Consider the following 20630-nt stretch of genomic DNA (forward strand, 5'->3'; position numbering starts at 1 on the left):
GGCCTCTCGTCCCGCGCGGCCGTGGTCGCAGCCGCCGCCTCCCTCGCTGGCACCGCAGACACCACCCAGACCCAGTCAGGTCTTTTCTCTCTGGCACCCTCCTTCCTTGGGTCCGCCTCAGCCGGCCAGGCGCGGGGCCCGCTGCCGCAGCGGGAGGGAGACTGGAGGGGGAACCGAGGGGGCGAGCGGAGTCCTCGCCGAGCCAGGAGTTGGCCACTGACTGGAGGAAGGTGCCAAAGCTGACCCGGGCTCCAGACTGCGAGCGGGCGGGGGGCGGGACGGAGCCCAGCTCGTTCCACTTCCACCAATCACAAGCCGCTCCACAGAGTTGGTGGCGCTTCGGGCTTCAGGAGAGGCTGAGCTGACGCGGCAGGAGGCGGGGATTGCGGAAAAGAAGAGCCACTAGGAGCCAAGGCTCCCTGTCCCTCGCCTTGATGGACTGCCACGTTTGGACCAATGGGGGAATTCTTATTTCGAAGAAAGCGGGACTTGCTTGCCGGGGTTGGGAAAGGGGGTATGTGGAGGGGGAGGGGTCGAGGCTGGACGCTGCGACGTAACCCGGTGGAAGAGCAGAGAGGGCAGGAGGATGCGCTCTGACCTCCCGGGGGATCACGTGGGCTGACCGGAGGCAGGGGCGGAAAAGCTGGGTAAGTTCCTTCCGGGTCATTGACTGAAGCGTCAACACCTGTGGGTAGCCGGTTCGTCTTCCCTGCGTCCTTGTCCCTGCCCCCCGGACGGGGCGGTTGTGGTTTCGTCGATGAGCTCCCAGAAGGGCAACGTGTCTCGTTCCAGGCCTCAGAAGCACCAGAACACATTTAGCTTCAGAAATGACAAGTTTGATAAGAGTGTTCAGACTAAGGTAGGAACCTGCCTATTACGCTGTCTGGCTCCAGGAAGGAGTGGTTCATTGCACCGGGGAGGGAGGAAATGAGAGGAGTCGGAGAGGGCGAGTGTGGACCGCAGCCCAGAGTTAGTCTTGGCTGCCTTGCAACTCTTTCCAAAATACGATTCTCACGCTCTTTCTTTGACCTGGATATGTAATCTCCCGGCAAATATGTTTGATGGTCAACACGCTTACCTGATCGCACACTGAATAACTGCACCCTGAACCTAAGGTGCAAATGGGCATATGGAGTCATTGAACGCTTCCACCTGGATCACATATTCGCAGTAGGAAAACGAGGTTTATGGCGCGAGTGTCTCTTTCTAATTTTACACCAAGTGTATGCAACCACTATTCTTGGAGAATCCCAAGCCCTTAGGTTTGTAGAGAAAATGTAAGCTATTAAGCGCTCTTAGTCTCAGTGCCCTCACCAACATAATGGGAATTTCTGTCTGTTATGTAAAATTGTTTTGAAGATCGCCAAATTATTTGGTTAATGTAAAAATGCTTGTTTTGCTGTATGTAAGATACTTACTTTGTTAGCAGGATGACTGTAAACTGGAAGAAAATTCAGATTGTCTAGATAGCCCGAAGGCTTGGGTTGTTTGTAACTACTAATTTGCTGCGGATATCTCTCTCTGCCCCCATATCTGTATAGAGAGGAGATAATTGACAAGGGCATACTGGAGGCCTGCAGCACGTCAGATAAACCAGATATTCACATAAACTGGAGTTCAAATATTTGCATACATATCATGTATTCGAAAGAGTTGACTCTGCCTTCACAGAGCTTATAGTTGTGGGGTGATAATGGACAATAAGAACGATACACACTTCAAATTGTGATAAATGTTAATGAAGGGTAAGACAGTTCTGTAGGGAAAATAACAAAGACTATTTCAAATTGGATGCGCCTCTCTTTTTCTCTATTTATGTTGAGAGAATTTTCAGAAAGAAAACCTGGAACAACATTTGGGAAGACTTTCCCAAGTTTGTTCCTATTATCAATAGGTAAACCAGAATAAAAAGCTGCACTGTTCCAAATAGATGTTTTGTATCTTATGTATTTTTGTTCTAAGATTTTACACAGACATTTGATTCTGGTTTTTTTTATCTGTTTTCATAGAAAGCAGTTTTACTAAGTATTTAATTGTGGTATAGCTATTCCTATACTTCTTGCACTGCACCCCAGCCACTCTATCTCCCAGGCTGGGGTGCAGTGGGATGATCACAGCTTAGACAATCTGTTCACTATCGCCTCTGGAACACCTGGGACTACAGGCACACACAACTCTACACCTGACTTAGTGTTTTGATTTTTTTTGTAGAGATGGGGTTTCCCTGTGTTGCCCTGGCTGGTCTCAAACCCCTGGACTCGAGCGATCCTCTTGCCTTGGCCTCCCAAAGTGCTGGGATTACAGGCAGGAGCCACTGCAATCGGCCTTGTACTTTTCTTTGTGCGGTTTCTTGGTATTATGTAATACTTATGTCATTCTGGTCTTCAGTGTTTTCATAGGTCTCAGGTTTAGTCATTAGGTTTCATTTTATTACTTTTCAATTTCTTTCACATAAGTTGTGAAGTCTCATTTGTCAATTGGAAGAACCACCAGGCATTTTGTTATTGAAGTTCTGACAAAAACAGCAAGAAATATTTTACTGAGGAAAAATTAGGTTGATGGTTCATCTGTCTATGGATGATTAATAATTGGCCATGATCATAGTACATTTCTTGAATCAGCCGTTTAAAGCCAAGCCTTTGTCAGAAGCATCTGACCTCATCTTCGTGCCTATTCTTTTCACTGGAAGGCTGTTTGATTTGGTGATATCTAAAAAAGGAGTGCTAAGAAATGCACAGTCCTCTGTAATTCCTCCTACAGGACTGTGGTAATAAATACAAGTACTTGGTAGGGATTCTGCTTTATGGTTTCTCTTTTCGTCCTCTGCCAAGTTTGTTAGGACTTCACTGCAATTAGAAGCTGGATAATGACAGAAGTTATACTGAAGTTTATCTAGGTAAACACCCATTTTCAAAAGAACTCAGGTGATAACTGTCTTCATATACTTGAATATATTCTAGAAAAGGAGAGAAACGTGTTTTGTGGCATTCCAAATGGCCAAACTTGGACCAAGGTGTCAAGGTAATGAAGATAAGTTTCAGCACAATATGAGGGCATTGCCTAGCAGTGAAGGAGCATGCTTTAGGATTTTGTAACCTCCCCTTCTTTGTGGTTATTTAAAAGAAACCTCCTGGCTATTGGTCATCAGTGCCCTCACATGACTTACAGGAATTGAAAGGAGTGGATGGTGGGAATAGATTTGCATTTGTTTCTAATACTTTGATACTGAAATGTTGATTCTGTCAAGGTAGCCTTGTTTCCTTTACAGGAGATGTGTAATGAAAAGATCATTGGTCTAAGAGAAATGAGCCGTATTTTAGCTCTAGTTCTGTAATTTATATTGCTTTGTGATGTCAGACAGTTTATAGCTTTTTTATAGTTGTTACTAGGTTAATACTATCTCTTGTGAGCCCTCTCAGGATTGCAGGGATTATTACAAATATATTTTTTAAGAATTAGAAACTAAAAACAGAAGAACAGAGTATACAGACTAAGAACAGAGCTTGTGACAGTTTATGTGAACCTGCAGTTAATCAAAGCCTAAGAATTAATTAGAACAGAAATGCATACTTGTTGAATATAGAAATACCGTATAAATGTGAAAGTCTCCATTCTCAGTTTTAGTTCTGTTTAGATGTAGTCAATTAACAATTTTATGTGCACATTTCTAGACATCTATGTATAACAGTGCATATATAATAAATAACATTTTTCTCATTTAGCAAATTTGGTATGTCACAACATAGAGATTAATTAAGCTCATTCTTTTTAATGACTGTATAATATAAATGTAGAGTAACTTATTCAATTACTTTCCTAATAAACATTTGAGTTATTTTCAGCTTTTCATTATGCCAAAAAGGCTGCTGTGAAATCCTTGTGTCCACATGTTTATTCCACATCTGGCACCAGATATTGTGCCAGGTATGGGGTTGAACAAAATACACAGTCACAGCTTTAATTGAAGCTTTCAGTTTGGCAGGAGAAGTGGCATTAATTAAATGTCTTTCAAGTATGTTAATACCAACAGCATTAAAAGCTACGAAAGAAAAGTCTAGGAAACCCTGAGAGCATCTAACAGGAAGTCTTGATTAAGATGGGAGGGTTAAGGAAGGCACCCCTGAAGTCTGAAGGATGAGCAGCATTTAAACAGGTAAAATGGGAAGATCATACGTCATCCTCCTGAGGATGCTAGTTGTTTTATGTGTATAGTCAGCATTCTTTTTACCAGGATCATGTGATCTTTCTGATAGGGCAGGAGTAAATTTCATGGTCAGATCACTTTGTAAAGACTGTGTACTAGATCTCACTTTTTGCAGGGTCATAGTGTAGATTACATTTTAAAGGAATGCTTTGTAGTTTAAAAAATTAAGTTGGTGAAGAAGCCAAACTCTATAAAATACATAAAGAGATTTATTCTGAGTTTAATATGCGTAACCATGGGCTAGGGTACTGTCTCAAGAGATCCTGAGAATGTATACTTGAGGTGGTTGGGTTACAACTTTTATACATTTTGGAGAGATAGAATTGACAGACATAAATCAGTACAATGTAAGGTATACATTCGTTTGATCTGGAAAGGCAAGACATCTTGAACAGCCGGGCCTTTTAGGTTATAAGTGGATTCAAGAAATTTCTGAATGACAATTGGCTGAAAGAGTTAAGCTTTGTCTAAAGAGTCTGAAGTCAGTAGAAAGAAATGCTTGAGTTAAGATGTGGGAGATTGTGAAAGCCAAGGTTCTTGTTATGTTGATGAAGGCTCTAAGTAGCAGGTTTCAGAGAGAATAGATGGTAAATGTCTCTTTTCCGATACTTAAAAGGTGTCAGAATCTTAGTTAATCTTTCCTAGATCCCGGGAAGACCTTAGAAAAGGAAAGAGATTTTCTGCAGGTGCAAATTTCCCCCACATGAGTAGGCTTTCCGGGGCCATTTCAAAATATGTACAAGAAATACATCTTTGGGGTAAAATACTTTGATTTCCTTTAGAACCTGCTGTCAGGTGATGCTGTACTGGAGTTAGTTTGGAATTTGGTGTCTTGTTGCTGGGGTGTCTGATTTGTGACGATCTTTTTAAATTTTAATGCTGGTCACTTGTGCCTAAACCTTAAACTAGAGGGGGTCATAATGAGGCTTGTCCAACCTCCCTTCCCATCATGGCCAGAGTTCACTTTATCATTTTCCCTTGGCCCGAAAGGGGTACGTTCAGTCAGTTGGGGGGCTTAGGATTTTATTTTTGGTTTCCATTATCTAGCCAAAATTTGTTTGGCTAAAGGGCTCTTTGGTTTACATAATAATAATTACTGAACTAGTTTATTGTGGAACACACTCATTTTGGAAAACTCTGGTCTTTGCCTTGATATGAAGATAAAAAATAAAAGTTTGGCTATACTCTGAATAGTTTTGGAAATGCAGTTTCATGATTACAGGTTGTAATTATCTGAAATGCATGGGACCAGAAGTTTTTCGTGAGGCAGGGTAGCTAACACAAGTTAGTCTTAGATATGTTTTCCATAGGCAAGTTTTAGGAAGTGTTCAGACTTTTTTTTAAATTACATTTTGCAGCAGGCCAAGCTGGCATCCTATCCCAACCCCAAGTCAAAAGAACCCTATCAGATGTAAGAATACAGCAGCTCAACCTTTCAATTCATGGTTTAGCATAATAATCACCAAAAATCTTTCAGTTCGAATACCACCCCTTAACTGACCAAAGCAATAGAAATGTTAATAAGACCAACTTTCAGTTCATTAACTTATGAATTGAAAACATCTGGCAGGTCTCCTGCAAAAGACAATGTGTTTTGGAAAAGACCACCAATCCTGCCATCAGAAGTGGAGAGATGTTAATCTCTCTGGAGTGGCATTTATCTATGTCCCACCCTCTTTATTTAAGACCAAAAGTGTAGTCTTTGTTTTTCTAGAGTTTTGCCCATGCCCGTCCTTTCTGATACAACATTTTGATGTGTCCTTTCTTTCCTTTATTTTTCTTGCTAATAAACTTTGTTTTAAAACTTTACTGGCCTCTCTGAAAAATTATTTCAGGTGTGAATCAAAAACCATGAGTTTGTGCCGCACTCCTCCTGGCATCATTTTGGATTTCAGATTTTTCGAATTTTGAATATTTATGCTTTGCTGGTTCAGCATCCCTAATCTGGAATTAGAAATGCTCAAGAGCATTTCCTGTGAGCATTGTATAGATGTTTAAAAAGTTTCGGGCTTTGGATTTTTTGGAGTAGGGATACTCAACTTGTTACAGCTAGTATTTGTGTACTTAAGTAAGTTAGGCACTATGTATACTTGATATACATGATGTAATTTCATCTTTAAAATGGCCCTAAGATACTATAATTATCCTAGTTTGCATATTGGGAAATTAGTGCTTATAAGTGAATGATTTGCCCAAAATTACATAATTAGTACCTGGCTATCCATTGGGTGGGGTCTATGTGAGGACACCTCAAAGTACTGGTAAATCAAAAGCCCTCCATTGTGTATGTGTGATTATTTTTTTTTTAAATACTGTATGTGTGTGATAGAAGCAACGTGATACCAGATTAGGGTCAACAGAGGTCAGTGAGCTTTATTGCCACTGCTTCTTAACACTGCCTGTTTGAAATGTTCTAGGGAGAGTCATCTCAAGAGGTGTGCCACAGAAGTGGGCTTCTTGGGGTAGGTATCTCATCTCATCTCATCAGCTAGGATTCTGTAGCAGAGGCTCCTTTTGCTCGCTTAATGTGAAAGCAGATGCTAATTCAGTCTGGTCTCTTAGTTCCTGATTTAGGCAGAAAGCTATCTTCAGTTATGGTTAGGTATGTTTACATTTATACACCAGAACAGGATTCTGTGTTTACAAATACCTTTATTCACAGTAGCCAAAAAAAGGGAAAACTCCTGAATATCAACAGGAGAATATATAAGCAGATACATACAATGGAAACTACTCTGCTATTTTAAAATATGAACTACTGATACATGAAAACAGTGTGAATGAATCCCGGAAATATTATGTGGAAGGAAATAAGCCAGATACAAAAGATCATAGTGTATAACTTCATCTATGAAAATCAGAACTGTGGTTGCTTTGGGTAATAGGGGAATTGACTAGAAGGAGCACAAGGAAACTTTGAGGTGGAAGCAATGATGGAATGCATGTATTAAAACTAATTGAGTTGTACATTTAAGGCCTGTGAGTGACAATTGTATAATTAATGTAATTTACCTCAGTTAAAAGTAGGTATTTCAGCCAAGGGTGTGATTAACACTTAGATGTGAAGTTCTGTTATTGTTTGTTTGCATTTTGTTTTTAGAAAGTTGCAGGATAATACCTCAGTGGGTGTTTTTAAAAAAAAGAAAGAAAACTATGCTCCAGAAATAAAACAAAAACAGATTGACATTCTAAATATCTTAGCTAGCCACAAGTCACAATAGTTTTAATAATTGCCTTTTAATCTTCTCCCTTTTTTTGCCAGGCGTGGTGGCTCACACCTATAGTCCTAGCACTTTGGGAGACCGAGGTGAGAGGATTGCCTGGGCAACTTGGTAAGACCTCATATTTACAATAAACTACAAAATTAGCGGGATATGGTAGCACGTGCCTGTAGTTCTAGCTTCTTGGAAGGCTGAGGGAAGGATCTCATGAGCCCAGCTGGTTGAGGCTGCGGTGGCCGTGAACTTGCCACTCCACTCCAGCCTGGGCAACAGAGACTCCAACTCAGGAAAAAAAAAAATCTTCCTTTTTGTAAGCCTTTATCTACAAACTCAAGTCATGACACTTGAGCTTATATCTGTTGTGTACAGATGGTCATTACAGAGTGAATTTTGAGTGTAAGTTATTAGACCTTGATACTGATTTTTTTTCTAATTTCATTCCAGGATAAAGTAATAATCCTAATTTATTTGGTTATGATGTAAAAATGAATGAATAAACTTTGTATGGAAATACCTCACTGTGCTATTGGTGAGGCTCTTGTCATTAAAGTTGCTTGAAACTTGAAAGCGTAAACTAGTGGGGCTCTGTGGCTCAGTCTGTATGTAATCCCAGTGCTTTGGGATGCTGAGGTGAGTGAATTGCCTGAGCTCACAGGTTCGAGACCCGCTTGGGCAACTTGGCAAGACCTCATCTCTACAATAAATCAAAAATTAGCCAGGCGTGGTAGCACGCGCCTGTAGTTCCAGCTACTTGGAAGGCTGAGGTGGAAGGATCGCCGGAGCCCAGCAGGTCGAGGCTGCGGTGGCCGGGAGTGGCTACTGCACTCCAGTCTGGGTGACAGAGTGTGACTCAAAAAAAAAAAAAAAGAAAGGGTAAACTGAGGAAAGATGGGCAGTTACCACATGAAAAATGCAAAGAATTACAGAGGAGAAGGAAGCAAAGTTTACTATCCACTTTCCAAAGATAGAAAGGGGCCAGTACTCAGTTTGAGTGTGGCCTCGATGGCTGAGAGGCTGGGTATACTTAAGGCTCTTTTGGGCTAAGGGAAAAGTCTGGAGGTTGTATTCTTTGATATAGATAACAGAAGTCACATAAGTCTTGTTTCTCAACATCCCCAAGCGCCAGTATTTCCTAATTCCAGGTGGTGGACTGGAGACTGGTTACAGAAGACTGGTATCAGTGTATCATTGCCAGAAACATAGATGCTTAGAAGAACAATTAGGACTAGACATGCTTAAGGGACTAGAAATAATTACCAAGTCCTAACCCTGGGAGGCCAGTTTTACTTCTTGCTAATGATTAAGAGGTGAAAGAATAGGCTGGTCAGCAGAAAGGCTCAGCAATACATGACAAGGCTAGGACTATGACTGCAATACTGCTAGGATTATTTTACCAAGTTCTTCTATCTGAGATTCTTGGGTTCCTACCTTTCAGAATTAGATGCTACAGGATCTTTGTCTTATCTTCCTTAGCCCACACACAGATGCTGAGATTTAAGGTACAGTCCCAGATTGGTTCACATAATTCCTGGTGTGAGTAATGTCAGTGTGAATGGTGAAGTGCCGGTCATGGAAATAAATATTATTTCTCAATCAACAGGTGTAAGAGTAGCTGTTAAGTCGGTAACCACTAAGCATATATAGGATCCAGTGTAGTATCAATGTGGCCATCTCTGGCATTCGAGAGATTATTCTAGTGTTATAAAGATTATTCTCTTTGATCTTTTTCCAAATTGGAAAATGTAATTTGATATGTTTCCCAGTGCTGTGCATTAAATGAGTTTATAGTAAATGTATTCCCTCCCCCGTTGATTTGTTTTAAATTCAACATATTTTTTCAGTTGACAGGGTAACTTACTTTATGGTGTGCTGACTATTATGACATACATAAGACTATTATATCTCTTAAAAGTCATAATGCTATTGAAACTCTACTTTTCCTTTGTGCTTTTTGTCAGTGTTTTGAAGTATTGTTTTCTATAGTATTATTTACCTTTTATTTTTTCTCCTCCCTTTCACACAAAATTATTTCATCCATGCTTAAGGATATTTCATATACTTACATTCCCAAGTTGCTTCCACTTGGAGCCAATAAAACAATTCTGCATATTTCTTAATGTTGAGGCCTGCTACAATGCAATTATCTTTCTGCATTAATCATATATCTTATACATTTCATTTTATGTATAATGAATGACAACTGAAATGAATTTGTCTTGATTTGATCTCTATTGTTAGGGGATAGTACTATACTTACTGTTGGATTAATTATGAATATTTTTTCTTTTTGAGCCCACATGGTGCTACGCTACATAAAATGACTTTCACCCATGGTTGGTGGTTCACAACTCCCACAGCCCTTGTTACAATCTTTACTACATTGAGTGTGTTAGGCCTCAGGGTCAGGCCTCAGAAAACAAAATCTCTTCTACCTTCTGCCCTGCTTATGCCTGTCCCAAGGCAGGACTCTAATCTTCCCCCCTCTCCCTCAACTTATGATTGTGGGACCCTTCTCAGAGAGTCTGGACTAGGAATGCTGACATCATAAAGCTTCCATAAAAAACCAAGAGAATTGAGTTCAGAGAGCTGGTGCCCCTAAAGAAGGAATGGAAGCTCCATTCTCTTTTCCCCATACCTTACCCTATACATCCTTTATCTGTATCCTTTGTGATATCCTTTATAATGAACCGGTAAACATGTTTCCCTGAGTTCTGTGCACCCCTCCCACAAATTAATTGAGCCCAAAGTGGGGGTCATAGGAACCACAACTTGAAGCTGATCAGTCAAATTCTGGAGACCTGGACTTACAACTGTTGTGTGGAGGCAGTATTATGGGACTGAGCCCTCATCCTGTGGGATCTGGCAGTATCTCCAGGTAGATAGTGTTGGAATTTAATTGGAGGGATACCCAGTTGATGTCTCCACATTTGGTCACAGAAGCCTTCCTCTGGGTTGATGATTGTTATGTGAGAGCAGAGGAAAAACTCGGTTTGGGAGAGTTTCATCCAAAGGAGTCGAGGTCTTGCTCTGTTGCCCAGGATGTAGTACAGTGGCACGATCATAGAGCACTTCAACCTTGAACTCCTGGGCTCAGGTGATCATCCCTTCTCAGCCTCCTGAGTAGCTAGGACTACAAGTACATGCCACCATACCCAGCTATTTCAAAAAATTTTTATAGAGATAGGATGAAATTTTATAGTTGTATTGTCAACACTCATTTGTATATAAAGTTAAATACTATACTGTTAGAAACAAAGTAGTCTCAGAATTCCTCAACCAGGTAAATTCATTCACCAGAGAGACAAGTCATAATTCATCTGACTTCTCCCCCAAATGGACCATTTTCCTTTTAGAGAAACACTGTAGTAGGGAGTGACACAGTTGAACAAAGAGCCTCAGGCTGTGACATTTGTTATTTTAAACCTTAGGACTCTCCACACCTGCAGAAGTGTTATTGTGAGGTCACAGGCAGGTGTACAATGACTCCTGCTTGTCCTTAGAACACCCCTGCTGCCAGCTCACTTCATCCTCAATTGGTGCTTTTTTTCTCACCATTGACTAAAGTGAAAGGAAGAAATGAAATGAAAAGGGGAATAAAGAAATAGCTAACTTACCTCAGATTCCTTTCTTAGATTTTCCTTATCACTTTAGGCCTAATAGCACTTCAATGTATTGAATGAATTAAACTTTCCTTTTCTGAATTTGTCCCATGTGTGCAAGGCACTGTCCATTTAGTTGCTAACTTAAGCAGAACAGAGATTTATTGGAAAGATGCTGAGCTATTGTCATGCATCTTATAAGGGACATTTGTTATTTATTTGGTTGGTTTTTCAGTGTCTGAGCTTCCCAGGTCAGCCATCATTACTGGGAAATTTTATCTCCATTTGTCTTTTTTTTTTTTTTTTTGAGTTGGAGTATCACTTTGTTGTCCAGGCTGGAGTGCAGTGGCACACTCACGGCTACCACAGTCTCAACCTACTGGGCTCAGGCAATCCTTCCACCTCAGCCTTCCAAGTAGCTGGAACTGCAGGCAGATGCCACCACACCCGGCTATTTTTTAAGAAATTTTTTATAGAAACGAGGTGTCTCCAAGTTGTCCAGGCTGATCTCAAACCCTTGGGCTCAGGCAATCCTCTTACCTCCTCCTCCCAAAGTGCTGGACTTAACAGGTGTGAGCCTCTGGGCCTGGCTCCATTTGTCTTTGTATGCATTTTTACCTGATGTAACATTCTAACCTCTCTATGCCCCCTCTTCGACCTTTCCACTTTACCTTCTGGAATTTGTAGTCTTTTGTAATTAGAGACATAGCATTGAAAATAAAATTTCCTGCCCCACCTATTTCCGCAAGTACTGTATTCCTGTAATCCTTTTAAGTAATTATGTGTTTTCACTCCACATTTTCACCTCCTTTCTGCATGTAGAACCCTTTCTCCCATTTGCTGCATTAGTCCATTTCTCCTCACTCAAAAACTCTAGCTCTTCTGAAATACATGCCATCAGACTATTTTACTCTTCGGGTCTGTGCTTGCCTTTTAGTTACGCCTCCTCCTTATACCCCCTCATTAAACATCTGGCTCAATGTTCTCTGCAGTTCCTGTCTTCATACTTAGTAATTGCTACATAAACATGGATATTCTATCTAACAGCTGACCACCCAGCTTTTATACTGCCCACTTCAGAAGTCTGCCCTTGTGGTCAGTCAGACCCTAAACCTTCTCACTGCTGCTAACTGCTCTACTTATAAACTTAAACAAGCAAAAACTGACCGCCATCTACTTATCTGGTTTCCTTATCCCTCAAATTTATATTATATATATTACCCCACTGGGTTCTGTCTATCAACCCTTCTACTTTTCGCTGTACCTCATTCATGTTCTTATTCCTCTCATCTAGTTTGGAGTTCAGGTTCCTCCAATATAACTGTTCTTTGACAAATAACTCAACCCCCTTGTCCTTTCCCTTTGTGGTACTCACCTGACAGAATCCCAGTCCTGCTTAGATACAGCTTTTTGTTACTCCACTGCCAACCAAACTACCTACATCTGGACCCATTAATCATATTTTACTATTACAATAGATGGATTGCCTGTCTCTTCCTAAAGCTAGCTCCTGTACCTGCACCCTGACGTTTAGTCTCTTGTGGCTTCTTAAGGTCTTAATAGTATAAAACTCCTTAGTCGTCCGTGCTGTCTTGCATCAATCAATCTTTCCACGTCTAGTGGATTATTACAGTTTTATTTTGCTTATTTATTTTTTAAGTGAAAAAACAGGATTTATTGAGGACAGAAAATCTCCCACAGCAGGAGGAGACCCGAAGGGGTTGCCCTGATAATTGCAATTTTAAAACACTCCTTAGATGAAACATATTCTTTTCTAGCTGCCACCCAATCTTTCTTCTTTTTTTTAGAACAGCTTCTGGTTCTCGAGTTTACCTCTCATTGTTTCCATCCCTGTTGAAATAATTTTTATACCCATCATTCTGCTAAAAATTCTCTTGCCAAGGTGATTGATCTCTGTTGTGAAATCCTTGGTTGTTAATATTTGGATCTTTTGAATGCTATCAATTTGTCCATGTAGGTTCATCAATAGTGGCAACTGTGCCACTCTGGTGGTGTGTGTTGATAATGGGGGAAGCTATGCATGTTGGGGGCCAGGGCTATATGAAAAAATCTCTGTACCTTCCTCTCAGTTTTGCTGTGAACCTAAAACTGTTCTAAAAAATAAAGTCTATTAAAAAAAAATGCTCAGTCCTCATCTTAGTCACTCAGCAGCATTTGTCTCTCAAACACTGTCTTGAAATAATTTCTTCAATCAGCTGAGTCCATGGCTTTATCTTTATGCTTATGACTTCCAGATCTTGAACTCCAGGTCAAACTCTCTCCTGAGCTGCAGAGTTGTATATCTACCTACTTGACCTCTGTCCTTGGATTTCTAAAAGGTATCTCAAGCATAACATTGGCAAAGAAAGAACTTTTCCTTTTTTTCTCTTAAATCTTGTCGTCCTACAGTGTTCCCTAACTCCATAAATGACCCCACTATTCAGCCAGTTTCTGAACCAAAAATATAAGATTCATCTTTGACACATGACCTTTTCTCATATTCTATGTTTCCATCATCAGCAAAACTATGAACTATTACATTATTTTATTTTTCATAGCCTTCTCATTACTTTCTGACATATTGTTTATTTGTTTTATTTGTAGCTCACCTTAGAATGTAATATCCATGAAGGCAAGGATTTTCTTCAAACCTAGACTAGGGGTTGGCCATAGGATAAGTTATTGGTGACTGAATTAATTAAATAAATAGTTATAAAAAACAGTGTGTTAGAAACTGTGACAAGAGTAGTGCCATAAAAGTTCAGAAATAAAGGGAGGGAAAAAAAAACTGGTAAAACGTTTTTCTCGAATAGTAGTAGAGTTTGAGGGTGAGCGAGAGGGTCAAGGAGAAGTTTAGTCGAATCAGAAGAATGGGCTTATGAGCTTGAAGGTGGTGGGTCAGGAAGTTGAATGAGTTTCTTTTGAAAACAAAACTAAAAAGGATCAGTAAAATTGTTACACTAGGCAATCTTTTGAAAATGGGACTTATCTCTAATTCATTTTTGAGGGAAAAATTCCTGACCCACTGAAGGTTCCTCAGTGATGTTTGAGTGGATAAATAAAGATCCTTTTAGAAAGGAGAGGGCAAGAATAAGTCTGTGAAGTTGTTTTTCCCAGTGATTATTCCAAAACAAGCTTCTAAGCAGGTATTTATGTGTATTGCCAAAATGAACATATTATGTGGAAGCAAAAGCACAAGAGTGCAACTCTCATATATAATAGACTCTCTAGCTAGAAGACTGTACTTGACAAGGAAGCCCTTATCAAAAAGCATAGCTAAATGGATTGATCTTAAACTGTGAATTAAAATTCAGTGCTGTCAGTTTAGGCCATCATTCTTTTAAATAGAAATGTGGCCAGTTTTGTTTGAGTTTTGGTCATATTACTTTGAAGAATAGAAACATTTTGAAGTGTTTGTATTGGTAGAAAAGAGTCCCTGTCAGTTTTTGTCAGATTTCAGATGTGAGTTTTTGGATTTTTTGGCCAAAAGTATTAAGCTCTTGTTCAAGACCATGTATACAGTGGTAGTGTGGTGTGGTAAAAAGATCTTGATCTAGCTGGGCTCGATGGCTCAGCCTGTAATCCCGCGCTTTGGGAGGCTGAGGTGAGTGGATGGCCTGAGCCTGAGGGTCCGAGACCCACCTGGGCAACTTGGTGAGACCTCATCTCTACAATAAATAAATTTTTTAAAAAATTAGCCGGGTGTGGTTGCGCGCACCTATAGTTCCAGCTACTTGGAAGGAAGGCTGAGGTGGAAGGATTGCCAGAGCCCAGCAGGTCGAGGCTGCAGTGGCTGGGAGCGGCCACTGCACTCCAGTCTGGGTGACAGAGTGAGACTCCCAACTCAAAAAAAAAAAAAAAAAAAAAAATATATATATATATATATATATATATATATATATATATATATCTTGGAGTAATAATATTTAGGTCAGATTCTCTGCTATTTACTGGCTATGTGAGATATTGGCTAAATAATTTAATCTCTCAAGGTTTTAGTAGGTTCACCTATATTGTTAGGGCTGTTTGAGGTTTATGAAATGCTCACATGGTACCTGACTTGTATTGTTAAGCATTTTGTAAGTGTTAGTCCTTGATCTTACTAAGATGTTCACCATGCCCACATGCTACTCCCTTAGTTATGCCTTTCCTGGTTAGTCCTGGCTGGAATCTCTGTCTCCTTCCTTTGGCATTTATTGCCCTCACCATACATCTAGTACATGCCATATTAGTTATTAGTGTATATATCTTGGCTTCTTTCTCTTTCTCACACACATACTCAAATACTATCCATTACCCAAAGACAGGGACTGAAGCATGTTTTTTAACTATTCATGGTATATAATATGTATTTTGTAGCAGCAGTTCTATGAGGTAGCATGAAAAACTGGAAATTAAGTAGTTTTTTAAATTTTTTATTTTTTGAGTCCGGAGTCTCATTCTGTCACCCAGGCTGGAGTGCAGTGGCACACTCCAGGCCACCGCAGCCTCGACCTGCTGGGCTCCGGGCTCCGGCAGTCCTTCTGCTTCAACCTTCCAAGTAGCTGGAACTACAGGCGCGTGCTACCACACCTAGCTAATTTTTGATTTATTGTAGAGATGAGATCTCGCCAAGTTGCCCAGGTGGGTCTCAAACCTGCAGGCTCAGGCAATCCACTCATCTCGGCCTCCCAAAGTCCTGGGATTACAGGCTGAGCCACCAAGCCTGGCCGAAATTAAGTAGTTCTTATTGACATTTGATTACTGGTCAGTGGACTGTGTTAATTCACCTGTCTTTATCGAGCCCCTTAGCCCTTATTACGTACTAAGCAATGGCAACAATGAATACAAAATGAAGTCTTCATTCAGAAATCTGTCTGGTAGCTAATTTTAACCCATTTCAAAGTGTTATAAAATGTTGTTTTGCAAAAAAAAAAGTGGAAAAAAGGTAAATATGGAGCATTTTCATTTAGTAAACAGACAAGCAAGTAGAAAAGTGTATAGATCATAATACAGTTCAGTGAATTTTCACACAATGAACACAGATCTAGAGAATGTCACCACCCTCTCCTAGTGAATACTATCTCTTTTTCTCAAATATAACTGCTATCCTGAGAAATATGAAGTATTTTAAAATAAGCTTTAAGTCACAGCTTTTGAGGACAGATACAGGAACCCAGATGCCCAGCCTCTCTTTCCAGAAATAGTACTGATAGATGTGAAAAAGCATCCTGACAGATCATTCTAACTGTTTAAATGTACAATACAACTTCAGATAATCCTTCTCTTGGCTGAAAGAAATCAGTATGATTTGATTTTCCAACAGTGATTAATTTTTGTATCTATAGGATTTTTGACTTCTAAAAACATCAAGGGTAAACTTGGACTTTCCCATAGGTTTGGAGCTGATTATCTCAAACTCACTACTAAGTCTTTTCCAATTTATCTGCTTATTCATGAGGTTGAATGACATTTTTAGAACTTTATGGTGAAAATTTTCTTTGATATTTCATCAGGTTTATTTTTAGTTGGAAGAGATGGGATTACATCCTAAATTTAATGTAATTATTCAAATTATCCTTTTGGAACTAAGTTGTATGACACATTTTCTGTTTTTGTTTTTGCAGAGTCATATATCATAAACAAGAAAGTATCTCTTTTTTTTTTTTTTTTTTTGAGTCGGGAGTCTCACTTTGTTGCCCAGGCTGGAGGGCAGTGGCACACTCATAGTCTGCAGCCTCTACATGCTGGGCTCAGGCAGTTCTTCTGCCTCAGCCTTCCAAGTAGCTGAAATGACAGGTGCGTGCTACCATGCTGGCTAATTTTTTGATTTATTGTAGAGACAGGGTCTCGCCAAGTTGCTCAGGCAGGTCTCAAAACCCTGGGCTCAGACAATTCACTTGCCTCGTCCTTTCAAAGTGCTAGGATTAGCCAGGCTTGGTGGGTCAGCCTGTAATCCCAGCGCTTTGGGAGGCTGAGGTGAGTGGATTGCCTGAGCCCGCGGGTTCAAGACCCGCTTGGGCAATTTGGAGAGACCTCATCTCTACAATAAATCAAAAATTAGCCAGGCATGGTAGCATGCGCCTTAGTTCCAGCTACTCGGAAGGCTGAGGCGGAAGGATTGCCGGAGCCCAGCAGGTAGAGGCTGCGGTGGCCGGGAGCGGCCACTGCACTCCGGTCTGGGTGACAGAGTGAGACTCCAACTCAAAAAAAAAAAAAGTGCTAGGATTACAGGCAGGCGCCATCGTGCCTGGCAAGAAAGTATCTCTTCTTATAGGAGATAGAGCTATGTATGGGAAATCTTTTTTTAAATTTTTTTTTGAGTCTAAGTCTTACTCTGTAACTCAGTCTGAAGTGCCCTGGCACGCTCACTGCTACCTTAGCCTTGACCTGCCGGGCTCAGGTGTTCCTTCCACCTCAGCCTTCCAAGTAGCTGGAACCGCAGGTGCACGCCACCACACCCAGCTAATTTTTTGTTTTATTGTAGAGACAAGGTCCCTCCACGTTTCTGAGGCTGGCCTTGAGCCCCTGGACTCAGGCAATTCTCTTGCCTGTACCTCCCAAAGTGCTTGGATTATGGGCTTGAGCCACTGCACCAGGCTGAAATAATTTTCAAATGATAGTGCATCAGCAGTAGAATTCAGTTCTAACTTTGTATTAGTCAAATCCAGTTTTGAAGGTCATTTGATATTTTAGCTCATGCACAGCATCTTGGATGTGAAAACCAAGCTAAGTTAGGGATATTTATTTATTTATTTATTTATTTATGTAGCAGCAGTTCTTTGAGGTAGCATGAAAAAATGGAAATTAAGTAGTTCTTTTTTGTTTTTTTTTTTGAGTCCAGAGTCTCATTCTGTCACCCAGGCTGGAGGGCAGTGGTACGCTCTTGGCCATGCATATTGGAGTCTCACTTTGTCGCCCAGGCTGGAGTGCCATGACTGAGAGCGAGGTGATCTTTTCACCTCAGCCTTCCAAGTAGCCGGTACGACAGACATGCGTGACTACACCTGGCTAATTTTTGATTTATTGTAGAGAGAAGGTCTTGCCAAATTGCCCAGACTGGTCTTGAACCCTTGGCCTCCAGCAGTCCTCTTGCCTCTGCCTCCCAAAGTGCTAGGATTACAGGCATGAACCACCGTGTCCTGCTGCTATGGATTTTTTGAAATACTTTACTGTTCTCTGAAGATTTATATATTATAGAATGCTTAGCACTCTCTTACCAGGTTACTAATTTGTTGATTTTAAAATTACTCATGTCACTGAAGTCATCAATTTGAGTAATATATTTGAGGTCATGGTATATACTTATACATGTAAATGCTTACTAATACCATCATTAGCCTTTGTCACAAGACACTGTAGTAATATGATACCGTGTTGCCTGTAAACTTGACTAGTAATGTGGAGGTAATTGTCATCTATTTATATAAAAGAATAGTGATTACTTTTACATAACATATGTAATGGTGTTGCTTGAATATAGACTGATTTTTATTGAACCATGGGCAGCTCTTTGACTTTCATATGAGAATTTCAGCGTCACTCGTTTGTTAGTATATTTAAGAAAAAAGACTTAAATTAAAAAATTAAATTAGAAATTGAAAATTAAAAATTACAGTGGAATTTTTTTACTTTTTTTGAGAACAGGGTCTTACTCTGGCCCAGGCAGGAATGCAGTGGCACAATCATGGCTCACTTCAACTCCTGAGCTTAAGAGATCCTCCTACCTCAGCCTCTTGAGTAACTGGAACCACAAACATGTTCGGCTAAATTTTTCATTTTCTGTAGTGATGAGTTTGGGTTTATTGCCCAGGCTGGTCTCAAACTCCTGGTCTCAAGCAGTCCTCCCATCTTGGGCTCCCAAAGTGCTGAGATTATAAGCATGAGCCACTTTGCCAGGTCTGTTTCTTTATAAATCTGAATGTAGAGACCTTTGCAAAACATACATTGATTGGTTGAACAATAGTAAGATAAGTCCTTTCTTCTTCTTTGTCTTCTTTTTTTTTTAGTCTGAGTCTCACTTTGTCACCTGGGGGCTAGAGTGCAGTGGCAAGACCATGGCTTACTCTTGCTGCAGCCTCAGCCTTCTGGGCTCAGATGGTCTTTGTGCCACAGCCTCCCAAAGAGCCGGGACTATGGCATGTGCCACCATGTCCAGCTAACTTTTTAAAAAAATTTTTAGTAGAGATGAGGGGTCCTGTTACCCAGGCTGGTCTCCTACTCCTAGGCTCAAGCAATCCTTCCGCCTCAGCCTCCCAAAGTACTGGTATCATAGGCATGAGCCACCATGCCCAGCCGTAAGTCATATCTTTATTTTTAAAATTACAGAAACTTAAAATAGGATTAGATTGGTACGATTAAACACTATAAGAATCTGTAGGCTAAAATTTTTTTTTCCAGTAAAATTCTAGAACAGTGCTTAGTCAGAAGAACAACTCTCTGAAGAGGGAAAGTACCATGAAAGATGAAGGCAGCATGGTATACCTGATCACCTGAGTCTTAGAGCCTAACAAGGAAACCCCCCTGTGCTTGGAAGCAGCATGCTACCTGTATTCTATCAACCGAGGCAGGGATTATATAGTCAATATCTGAATTATCTTCCAGAACAATACAAATTCTCTTTTCTCTCTCTCTCTCTCTTTTTTTTTTTTTTTAGTAGGAGTCTCACTCTATCTCCAGGCTAGAGTGCAGTGGCACGCTCATGGCCACCATAGTCTCAACCTGATGGGCTCAGGTGATCCTTCCACTTCAGCCTTCCATGTAGCTGGAACTACAGGTGCTTGCCACCACACCTGGCTAATTTTTTAATTTATTGTAGAGACCACTTCTGACGAAGTTGCCCAAGGTGGTCTCAAATCCCTGGACTCAGGCAACCCTCTTGCCTCCGCCTTCCAAAGTGCTGGGGTTTATATGTATGAACCACCGTGCCCAGCTAGAGCAATACTAATGATCAATTCTGCTTTAGTAACCCAATCTATATCTACTGCTGATTAATCTCTACCAGTGCAGTCAATAGACCTTTATGTAATTGATGGAAATATTTCATTGCTATCCAGTATGATAGCCAATAGCCACATATACCTGTTGAGTACTTGAAATGTGACCACTGCCACTGAGGAACTTAATTTTATATTTAATTTTAATTCAGTTTTAGTAGCCACATATGGATAGTGGCTACCAAACTGGATAGTGCATATCTAGGACCTCATTTGTAAATATGAGCGGACTACTTACTAAGCAGGGCTAAACTTTTTAGGAAAACCTAAACCATGAGATACATCATTAGAAATCCTACTTCCTATGCCCAGTTGAGAGAGGTAGTGTAAAACACAAAAGAGAAAGTGAACTTGAATTCTTAAAGTATGCTAAATTGTGTCCTTAATAATTAAAAAAGCTTTCAAAATCCATTTTAAAAAGCACAGACTACTTTTAAAAATCTCTGGGGCCAGCCGGGCTCGGTGGCTCAGCCTGTAATCCCGCGCCTTTGGGAGGCTGAGGTGAGTGGATTGCCTGAGCCCGCGGGTTCAAGACCCGCCCGGGCAGCGAGACCTCATCTCTACAATAAATAAAAAATTAGCCGGGCGTGGTAGCGCATGCCTGTATTCCGGCTACTTGGAAGACTGAGCG

General features: G+C 40.5%; 1 protein-coding gene across 1 annotated transcript in view; it reads left to right on the forward strand.

The window, feature by feature from the left end:
* Positions 1-523: 523 nt before the first annotated feature.
* LOC103276597 (uncharacterized protein C9orf85) overlaps positions 524-20630 on the forward strand; it is a 99154-nt gene continuing 79047 nt past the window's right edge. Inside the window, exon 1 of the mRNA XM_008074004.2 lies at positions 524-859. Within this exon, the coding sequence (XP_008072195.2) occupies positions 758-859 (102 nt within the window). The 5' untranslated portion in view covers positions 524-757. The remainder of the gene's footprint in view (positions 860-20630) is intronic.

Source organism: Carlito syrichta, unplaced genomic scaffold, assembly GCF_000164805.1.
Source record: "Carlito syrichta isolate Samal-C Ts95f unplaced genomic scaffold, Tarsius_syrichta-2.0.1 Scaffold316266, whole genome shotgun sequence".
NCBI classification, from domain to species: Eukaryota; Metazoa; Chordata; class Mammalia; order Primates; family Tarsiidae; genus Carlito; species Carlito syrichta.